General features: G+C 43.3%; 1 protein-coding gene across 1 annotated transcript; it reads left to right on the forward strand.

Annotated features, from left to right (window-relative positions):
* The first annotated feature begins 4,619 nt into the window (after positions 1-4,619).
* LOC148136239 (uncharacterized) lies at positions 4,620-10,732 on the forward strand. The gene has a single exon (XM_087983731.1). The coding sequence runs from the start codon at positions 5,394-5,396 to the stop codon at positions 6,150-6,152; it is 759 nt and encodes a 252-aa protein (XP_087839857.1). The 5' UTR covers positions 4,620-5,393; the 3' UTR covers positions 6,153-10,732.
* The last annotated feature ends 782 nt before the right edge of the window (positions 10,733-11,514 follow it).

The following is an 11,514-nucleotide window of genomic DNA, read 5'->3' on the forward strand; positions in this document are numbered from 1 at the left end:
CAGAGGAAGAAAATGTCATCAATGTACCTGGTGTACAATGTTGGTTGGAGATTCTGCATAGAGAAGAAATCTTGTTCGAACCTGTGCATAAAAATGTTGGCATATTGGGGTGCAAATTTGGTCCCCATGGCTGTTCCGTGTGTCTGGATGAAGAATTGGTTGTCAAAGGTGAAGACGTTATGATCGAGGATAAAGCGGATGAGTTGTCGGACGGTGTTTGGAGACTGGCAGTTGTTGGTGTTGAGTACTGAGGCTGTTGCTGCGATGCCATCCTTGTGGGGGATGCTAGTGTAGAGTGCGGAAACATCTAGCACCATGCTGAGTTTCTCCACCAGACTCTTGTTTGTAGCAGTTTTCCAACACACAAAGCTTTTTGCTTTTATTTTAACAAATGCTTGCCCAGGTCTTGGACCTACATACCATCTGCCTGTTTCCATTTAAAAGCAGGAGCTAGGAAAATCTATTACAGCCGGTAAATTAGGCAGCAAAGTATATGGACGTGGAATTTGTGGAAAGAAGTAAATGGCAGAGAGAAAAGTGTATGTGCAGGGGGAATTGCAAATTTGTGCAAGAATCTTTTTATTTCAAAAATGTAATTTATTCATGAAAAAAATACATACATAGTTACGAAAGAAATTCCATTTTGTACAATGGCAAATAAAGAAATCAAAAGAAAATTGGGGTTGGACTCTATCTAATAAACAAACTAAATATAAACATTATATTTACATATATCTGAGGCATCGGGAGAGTTCTGAAAAATTAACTTTTACAGAAAGACCTTACACGGTGGTCCTTCTCACTGTGCTTTGATGGCAGCTGCCCCAAGCTTTACTGCATTCCTCAGCATGTAGTCCTCAACCTTTGAATGTGGCAGTTTGCAACACTCTGTCGGGGTCAGCTCCTTGTTCTGGAAGACCAACAAGTTTTGGGCAGACAAAAGAGCATCTTTCACAGAATTAATGGCAGTTGATGTTTGTCTCTGTGTGCATCCTAGGGAACAGACTGTAGAGCACAGAGTCCCATGTCACGGAGCTACTCGGGACACACCTCGACAAAAACCACTGCAAGTTTCTCCAGACTTCCTTTACAAAGGCACATTCTAGAAGGAGATATGTAATGGTCTCTTCCCCCATGCAGCCACTTTGAGGGTAATGTGTGGTGGCACAGACTGGGCATACGTGAAGGATCTCATAGGTAATGCCTTTTTCACCACCAGCCAAGCAATATCTTAGTGCTTGTTGGAGAGTTCTGATGATGAGGCACTCAGCCAAATGACTTTGACAGTCTGCTCAGGGAACCATGCGAGAGGATCCACCCTCTCCTTTTCCAGCAGGGTCTCAAAGGTGCTACGTGCTGACCACTTCCTGATGGGCTTGTGATCAAAGGTGTTTTTCTTTGCAAACGTCTCCATGAAGGATATGTGATATGGAAAGGTCCAACTAGTTCCTTTCAAAACCATCAAGAACACAGCAGCCCCGAATCCTATATTGCAAGCAACACAGTCATCGCTCTCGCTCTAACCCAGAGCAGCATTTTGCTTCCTAGCTTTCCTGGGATCTAGCTGCCATTGGCTGGGCCACAGCAGACTTTGTCCAGCCCTACCCACCTTTCAACTGAGTGACTTGTCAGGGCAGTTAGAAATCAGCCAGTACTCTGAACAGGTCTGGTCTCCGTGTTACAGGAAGGATATTGTTAAGCTGGGGACAGTTCAGAAGAGATTTCCTCGGATGTTGGCAAGAATGGAGGGTTTGAGTTGTAAGGAGGGGCTGGATAGACTGACACGTTTTTCACTGGAGCGTAGGAGGTTGAGGGGTGACCTTACAGAGGTTTATAAAATCATGAGGGGCACAGACAAAGTGAATAGTAGGTGTCTTTTCCTTAGGGTGGGGATTTCATGACTAGGGGCATATTTTTAAGGTGAAAAGGGAAAGATTTAAAAAACACAAGAGGGGCAATTTGTTTTTACACTGAAAGTGGTTTGTGTGTGGAATGAGCTTCCAGAGGAAGTGGTGGATGCAGGCACAGTTACAAAGATTAAATGACATTTGGACAGGTGCATGAACAAGAAATATTTGGAGGGATATGGGCCAAGAACAAACAGGTGGGACTAGTTTAGTTTGCGATTTTGTTCAGCATGGACTGGTTGGACCGAAGGGTCTGTTTCTGCGCTGTATGACTCTCCAACCACATTGCTCTGGGTCCAGTATTACATGTAGGCCAGACCAGTTACAGGCAGTAGATTTCTTTCTTGGACAAGCAATGATGGTTGCCGCAGTCTCCATTATACGTGATTAGTTTTTTCGGTTCAGATTCGTGGATTAAATTTCAATCCCAGCAGCTGCTGTCCCCAGAACTTGCGCCTGGGCCTCTGGATTCCTCATTCAGTGAGTTGACTACAGCTTGATCCCTGGCTTGCCTCACATCAAAACTGACCCCCCCCCCATTCCCCATCCAAACCTCAAGTCCATTGTGAGGGAGTTTTCAAAAGTACAGTAGACACCAACACCAGCTACAGTAGGGGATAGTGTTGGGGCCAGGGTAATTTACAATGTAGTTGTTGTAATCAGCCTGTTTGACTAGGTTACAACGCACTGCTTGGGCCTGGTGTGACTTGAACCCGGGCCTCATGAGCCCTTTATTCACAATCTGTATTCGTGACTTTGACGCAAGGGAGAGGAGCTATCACCAAGTTTGCCGATGCCATAAAAGTAGGTGGTGTGGGTAAAAAAAACTTGGCAGATGGGATGTAATGTGGGGTGATGCACTCGCCAGGAAGAGGAGCTGAATATTATTTAATTGGAGAAAGATTGCAGAAAATTACAGAGCGGGCAAAGTCTTTTCCCTGGGGTGGGGGAGTCCAGAACTAGAGGGGCATGGGTTTAGTGTGAGAGGAGAAAGATATAAAAGAGAACTAAGGGGCAACTTTTTCACGCAGAGGATGGTACGTGTACGGAATGAGCTGCCAGAGGAAGTGGTGGAGGCTTGTACAATTACAACATTTAAGAGGCATTTGGATGGGTATATGAATAGGAAAGGTTTGGAGGGATATGGGCCAGGTGCTGGCAGGTGGGACTAGATTGGGTTGGACCGAAGGGTCTGTTTCCGTGCTGTACATCTCTATGACTCTATTTGTAGCAATCTGTGGCAGCAAGGCCAGTCCCATCTTTCACAACACCAAGGACAGGTAGAACCTCAGTATGTCCTGACACTTGGTGTTTGCATATTGAGGAACTGCACACAGCTTGATGCAGCCAAGCAGCGTTGCCATCATGATGAGGGCAACATTGGGGACAGTCTCCCCTCTCCATGCAGAGCTTTGTACATGGTGTCCCTGTGAAAGTGGTCCATCTTAAATAGAAAAAGAAATTGCTGCAAAAGCTCAGCAGGTCTGGCAACACCTATGGAGAGATATCAGAGTTAAAGTTTCGGGTCGAATGATCCTTCCTCAGAACACGGATCTTACATAGATCAGTACAGGAATTACATAGGGGAGGCATAATCGCATGAGAACAAGTGCAAAATGGCTTAATGTGAATAGCACGTTAATTGGAGGGGGTATCAGTGGGCTGAGAGAAAAAAAATCTTATTTATTTACTTATTTATTTTACTTGTCTTAGTCCTAAATGACATTTCCCCACCCCACCCCGTACAAACAGGGACTAAAATCTTCCTTGTATCCACCCCGTCTCTTCCCTTTAGGTGGTTTGCAGGGATTTCAATGAGATCCCCTCTCAGAAAGAGAGGAGGAAAATGAATAGATTTTACAAAGTGACCTCCCCTCCCCCAGAATCTGAGCTGGGCCAGGAAGAGGGGGGAGGGGCAACCCATCGAACGGCTTCTCTGGCCCGCGCAGGCAACCCGTCGCCCTGGAAACCTCGGCTCGAGGAGGGAGAAGAGGGGGCGAGATACCGGGTGCGGGCGGGGCTGCCGTGTCGCGTGCATGTCGCCGCCCAGCACCGTGATTCCATTGGCTGTTTCTACTATCAATCGTGTCAACGGACCAATAGAAAAGGTTCGGACGCAGGAAGCCTCCGTCCTCCAGCCAATCAGAGCCTCATATTGTCTGAATGTGGACGTTGGGCAATGAGTTTCTGAAGCTGCCCCGCAAAGGCGCAGCTGGTGCTCCTCTGTCTCTCTGAATGAAAATTGAGCTTCACCCAGGCTGAAACCTCCTCTTCTATCTGACCTCTGTGAGCACAATGCTTTATTTTCTCTCCCTTTCCACTCAATTTCTCGTGGTGCTAGACCTAATTTTAGGGACTGAACCCAGAGAGCTAACAAGTGTAGTAGGGAAGCAATTTGGTGAGAGCGATCATAATACAAAGATTTAAGATAGTCATGGAAAAGGACAAAGATGGGGCAGAAATAAATATTCTGAATTGGTGGCAGACCAGTTTGATGAGACATTTTGATATGATAAAATAGCACCTTGCCAAAGTGGCTGGGAGCAACTATTTGTAGGTAAACTTAAAATATTAACAGTGGGAGTCTTTCCAAAAGGAAATTGTGAAAGACAAGGGCCACGTTCACATAAAGGAGAAGGGTGGGAGCCACAGTCCAGAGAATTCTGGATGTACAGGATTGGATAAGGAAAACAACGGAAAACGTATGGGCTCAGAACATCATAAGTTTTCAAGACATATTGAAAATGCAGTAGGTTACTTTAAACGAAATGAGGAAAGTGAAAAGGAGCATGAAAAAAATGCATTGGTAGGTATAGTAAAGAAGGAAATCCTGGACAGGTTGAAGGAATAATCTTCATAATTGTGCTTTTAATATCACAGTCAGATTCAGATACAAGGATAATATCTGCTATCCTGTGTGTTTGGTCAGATTGCTTGAGATTTTAACACACAAGTAATAATTAAACTATTAAATTCTCCAGTTGTAAATAATTGTTAAACAATATGGAAAAAATTATCTACAATTTTATTTGGATTTCCGACCAAGAAGGAGGGAGGTTTAGTGGGATTGGGATTTACAGCTTTGGGGACCAAGAAGAAAAATTGTTCCACAGAAACTGGAATTATCCGTTCTGAATTTCTATCCTATTCTGACAGTGATAACCTTTGTAAACTCCTTTTCCAGTAGATTAGGAGAGGATTAGAAACAGCCAAACCAAACATCATCAAGATCTGTTAGAAACCACTTGATTCATCAGGAGCTGAATATGATCAGTATTTGAATGTGTTCATCTGGTTTATCAGTGGGACGATATTTCAAACACCAGTGTGACTGGAAAAACACCGAGATAAATACACACGAGTGTTCCAGTGAACTGACTGGAAAGAGCTTTAACCAGTTGCACAGCCTGAAAGAAATCACATCATTCACAGCAGGAGAAACCATACAGTTTGTCAACAAGAGAGCGACACAAGGACAACGGCACTATGGAGAAACCATGGAAATGTGGGGACTGTGGGAAGGGATTCAAATACCCATCCCGGCTGGAAACTCATCGACGCAGTCACACTGGGGAGAAACTGTGGAAATGCGAGGACTGTGGAAAGGGATTCAATTACCCATCTCGGCTAGAATCTCATCGACACAGCCATACTGGAGAGAAGCTGTTCACCTGCACTGTGTGTGGGAAGGGATTCAGTCAGTCAGCCAATCTGCTAAAACACCAGCTTATTCACACTGAGGAGAGGCCTTTCTGCTGCAGAGACTGTGGAAGGAGGTTCAGGCAGTCATCCAACCTCACTACACACCAACGGGTTCACACTAAGGAGAGACCATTCATCTGCTCCGTGTGTGGGAAGGGATTCATTCAGTCAGCTACCCTGCTGACACACCAGCGTATTCATTCTGATGAGAGGCCATTCAGCTGCAGTTACTGTGGGAAGAGGTTCAGGAATTCAGGCCACCTCACTGTACACCACCGAACTCACACTGGGGAGAAGCCATTTATCTGCTCCCAGTGTGGCAAGGGATTCACTGATTCATCTGCCCTGCTGACACACCAGCGAATTCACACCGGACAGAGGCCATTCACTTGCACTGAGTGCGGGAAAGGGTTTGCACATTCATCGAATCTAGTGGTACATCAGCGAGTTCACACTGGGGAGAGGCCGATCACCTGCACTGAGTGTGGAGAGGGATTCACTCAGTCATCCCAACTGCTCAGACACAAGCAAGATCACAAGTGACTGCAGGGAATGGATTCTGTTCTGAACCATAATGAGGACTGAGCCCCTTACATCCTGACAGTTTGGATTTCTTTCTGCTGCTGTTAATAATTCTTGTATCTGGATAGGAGTTTAACATTTTGCATCGATGGCTGATTTTATTCTTGTGACTACAATGTCCTTTTAAGAACCACTGTATATGATCTTTCTCCGTAATTCAGGAACAACAGTACTCTGAACTCAATCCTAAATTTTAATTTGCTACAAATTCTACATTCAGTGTCTGAAAGGTTCCACTGATTGATGTCTCCAATGAGAAAGTGCTGATGCATTCTTGCTCACAATTCTCAGTGACCTGTGCATTCCCACAGAGCAGGAAGAAAGGGAATGGGAATTGGTGGAGAATCAAGAATCTCCAAATATTACCCCTCTGTCTGGTACAGAAATCCCCTCAGCACAGGAATGGAGATAAATCCAATCCGAGTAACGGGATGGAGCGAATCATTGTATAATAACCTTGCAAAACTTTCAGAAATGTTTTGAATTTTATAGAAATAGCCCCCACTCAGTTTCTTTAATGAAGGATGCTTCCATCAGCCTATTAGCTGACAGGCCATATCTCCAACACAAACCCTGAAGCAAGGCATTTCTAACCCTGATGTTTGCGAATGGCTCAGGAAATTCAGCTGTCTGTGCAAAGGTGCAAACTGGTCTCCAGGTGAAAAGAATCCCTCTCGACAGGAAAACAATTTTGATGTGATCCAGGCTGGCTCCAGCCCAAACCCCACCCTCTAGCTCACATGAGGAAACTTGATCAGAGAACACTACTACCAGATATAGAGACCAGCAGCCACTGCACCTCATTGATTTGTCCTTTGGAATTGGTAAGCTGCTCTTGCCTGTCACGGGATGTAAGCCTGTTGTATCTATTTAGCTAATGCTTCAGCTTTAAACTATTTCTTTGCAATAAGCTACTTTAAAATCACTTGAGCTAAAATGCATTTTCAGGTAACCTGTGACTCCTGACCTAAACCTTGCAATTGGTGTGAGATTACAGTGGTTGAGGTCATAGTCTTGAGAAACTGCAGGTCTGTTGAACAAAAATGGCAATGTTCTGAAACAAAGTCAGGCGTATACAATGGCTTTGCCATATTACAGAAAACAATTAACAGAGAAAAGAGATGTGCTGTGGGTAAGAGATATCCTGGGAATCATACCAGATTGCAACAGGAATTACCGTGGTTTCCCAATGGCTTTCTAAATGTAATGAAAAAGGAAGTGTATCTAGAACCATTTCCTAAAACTGCATGCTGTGGATCCAACCAAGGATCAGGCTCATTTAGATCTGGTCATATGTAAAGAGGCAGGTTTTATCAATAATCTTAAGAAAAAGATCCATTTGAAAACAATGACCATAACATGGTGGAATTGAGCATTCCGTTTGAAAGGAAGAAATTTGGATCAGGTGCAACTTAAACAAGGGGAATTACAAAGGAACGAGAACAGAGATGGCTCAACTGCAAAAGGAGCTTGGCAGAGAAGATAGTAAATAAACAGTGGCAGAGGTTTAGAAGTCATGACTTGGAATAAAAACAATGCTCAGTGACAAAGGAGAATTTGAAGAAGGGGATAAACTAACCATGATTAACCATAGAAGTTAATCATAGAATCCCGACAGTGTGGAAACAGGCCATTTGGCCCAATGGGTCCACACTGACCCTCCGAAGAATGACCCACCCAGACCCATCCCTTACCATATCACTCTATATTTCCCCTGACTAATGCAACTAACCTACACATCCCTGTACGCTATAGGCAATTTAGCATGGCCAATCCACCTAACATGCACATCTTTGGAAGGTGGGAGGAAACTGGAGCACCCAGAGGAAACCCACACAGACACGGGGAGAATGTGCAAACTCCACATAGACAGTCACCCGAGGGTAGATTCGAACCCAGGTTCCTGGCATTGTGAGGCAGCAGTGCTAACCACTGAGCTACCATGCCGCCCTAGTATTGAATCAGTTTGAAACTAAAAAAATTGCAAATATTAGTGGTAAGCAAGATGGCGACAGCGGGGTAGGCAACATTCAGCTCTTGAGCCTGGGGTTCGACTGCTCCTGGACAGCATAGAGATGGCACTGTACAGCGGAGCCCACTGCATCTACACTTTTTTCAATCTTTCCCAATCTTTTTCTCATTAGCATTACTTTTTGATGGGCTCAGTCTTGGCAGGAGTGGCAGCAGAGACAGGAGGCATCAGCAGTGGGTAAGGCCCAGAGCAAGATTCATCTCGGACACGGCTAACAGCGGACCTCGAGTCACCAGTCGTAACTCTTTGCATTCTTCATGTATTTCGGTACACGTGACAATAAATCTAATATAAATCTAATCTAAGAGGATTGGGAAAGTTTTGAAATTCATTTTCTGAAGTAGTGCAAACTCATGTGGAAGAGCAGAGAGTTAAACAGCAAGATTAGCAGCTGAAATGGCCGATGATTATGAATTGGTCCAAAAATCAAAATTTGGCTTCCAAAATCAATTTCAATCCTTGAGGAATAGAAATTGTGGAAAAGAGAAATCCTCTTGTGGAAAGGGAAAGGTAGGTGTCAGTGAAGATCATAAGGATAACTTAGCATGGAGGGGAAAGCGAAGTTAAAAATTCCAGTGCTTTCACTGCAATAAAGTAGGCCACATAAAATCAGTGTTGGTGGGCTAGGAAAAGCACTGGGAAGCTAGATGTAGGGATACAAGATAAGCCAGTGAATTTTGTTAGAGTGGTAACAGAAAGCACGGTGGGTGCTAAAAATCTGCCCCAGAATGTACAACCTGGTTGGATGTTGGTTAAGGAGGAAGTGCCAAATCTTCTTAAACCATATAGCTGCTAAGGTAAACTTTGCTTGCATAGGCCAGGAGCAGCAAGTAAAGAGGTTACAATGTTAAGAGATACAGGAACCTCTCAATCTGTGATGTCTAACAGTGAGGAGATATATAATCTGCAAGACTATTTCCAGAAAAGGTACTAGTGACAGGAATTGACGGTGAGACAAGAAGTGCTCAATTATGTAAAGTAAGGTTAGAGTGTCTAGTGAAGAGTGGAGAAGTCGTGGTAGGAGTACTGGACAAACTCTCAGTTCCAGCAATACAATTTGTCCTTGCTAATGATATAGCTGGTTCACAGGAAGGAATGCTGCCTACTGTGGTTGAAAAGCCAGTGGAAACTGAATTAATGCAGAACACAAATCCCGGGATTTTTCCTGACTGTGTGGTAATGAGGTCACTAAATCACCAGTTGAAACAGGAGAGATCAAGAAGTACAGATAAGAAAGTTGAAGCAGAATTAGCAGAGACCCTTTTTGATCACATGGTTGACACAAACTGGGAGCAGATGGATGATAAAGCAATTTTAGTTCAGATGAATTAACTGAGTTACAGCAGAAAGAGGAAAATTTAAAGCAATTGTATCAAAAGGCATACACAGAAAAAGAATCCAAATGTATTCCTGAGTGTTATTATCTGAAAAATAATGTCTCAATGAGCAACTGGAGACCATCATATATTCAGGCAGATGAGAAATGGTCAGAAGTTCATCAAGCCAGTTTGCCACTGGGTTGTTGGAAGGAGGTGTTGCGAGTACTACACGAGCTACCACTAGAGTTATTTAGGAATGAGAAAAACTGAAGCTAAAATGCAAAAACATTTTTTCTGGCCTGGACTGTGGGAATGTAGTTGAATTTTGCCAGACATGTCATAAATGTCAGGTAATTGGACAACCATAGGCAGTAATAAAATTTGCACCTTTAATACCTATTCCTGCATTTGAGGAACCTTTTACAAGAGTCTTAATTGATTGTATAGGAGCCCTACCTCTAACAAAAATTGGGAATCAGTATTTGTTAACAATAATGGATGCGTCCACTAGATTTCCAGAAGCTGTTCCATTACACAATATTACAACTAAAAGGATTGTAGAGGAGTTACTCAAATTTTCACTAGTAGATATGGACTACCCACAGAGATACAATCAGATCAAGGATCAAACTTTACATCAAAATTATTCAAGGAAGTTATGGGCAGCATAGGAATGAAACAATTCAATTCAATTCTTCTGCTTACCATCCAGGCAGTGCTAGAAAGGTGGCATTAGACATTAAAGACCATGTAGAGGACTTATAGTCAAGACTATCTAGATAAGCGAATTCTGTTTGTGCTGTTTGTGATCAGAGATGCTCCAAATAAATCGACCAAATTCAGTCCGTTTGAATTAGTTTTTGGGCATGAAGTGAGAGGACCATTAAAATTGATTTAGGAGAAATTGGTAACTCACAATTCAGAGATCCCAGATTTGGAATGTGTGTCAAATATTAGAGAACAATTAAATAGAGTTGGGGGAGTTGGCTAGACAGCATTTGAAAGTATCGCAGCATACAATGCAACAGACAAGAAATCAAAAACTCGGAAATTTGCTATCGGAGATAAGGTGTTATTGTTACTATCAGTGATAGGTGAACCTTTAAAAGCAAGGTTTAGTGGACCTTATCAAGTCAAAAGGATCTTCAAGGAGAAAGTGAGGACTGCGGATGCTGGAGATCAGAGCTGAAAATGTGTTGCTGGAAAAGCGCAGCAGGTCCGGCAGCATCCAAGGAACAGGAGAATCGACGTTTCGGGCATAAGCCCTTCTTCCTGAAGAAGGGCTTATGCCCGAAATGTCAATTCTCCTGTTCCTTGGATGCTGCCGGACCTGCTGCGCTTTTCCAGCAACACATTTTCAGCAAGTCAAAAGGATATTGAGTAAGGTGAACTATTTGATAAGGACTGCAGACAGAAAGAAATCTCTCAGGGTGTGTGATGTGAATATGGTCAAAAGGTATTTTGACAGGAAGGAAAGCAAGAGGAGAATGTGTTATTGGTTACAACACAGTTTGAGGAACCAAGTTCAGAGGATTCTGAATTGGACATTCCTCAAATTACATTGGACAATGAGAAAGTTGTCAAAAGTTGGAATAAATTGTTGAGTTATCCTCCAGAGTAAAGTTGAAATGACCAGAAGAGCTTTTGCTATCACACGGGGAGATATGTGGAAATAAGCTGGGAAATACTAATCTAATTATCCATGATGTAGATACAGGTGATGCTGATCCGACTAAGCAATATCCTTATAGACATAAACTTCTAAATTTGGCACATGTTCAAAAGGGGATTTAATGCATGCTTCAAGATGACATAATTGAAGTGAGTTACAGCGACTGGAGCTCCCCAAAATAACGGTGCCAAAACCAGATTGCACACAACAGTTATGTGTGGGCATTCGCAAAGTGAATGCAGTTACGGAGACTGATGCATATCCAATTCTGCATTTGGAAGATTCTGTTGAAAATGTGGG

The sequence above is a fragment of the Chiloscyllium plagiosum genome, unplaced genomic scaffold (assembly GCF_037043375.1).
Source record: "Chiloscyllium plagiosum isolate Xiang-an unplaced genomic scaffold, Cpla_swu_hap1 HiC_scaffold_46, whole genome shotgun sequence".
NCBI lineage: Eukaryota > Metazoa > Chordata > Chondrichthyes > Orectolobiformes > Hemiscylliidae > Chiloscyllium > Chiloscyllium plagiosum.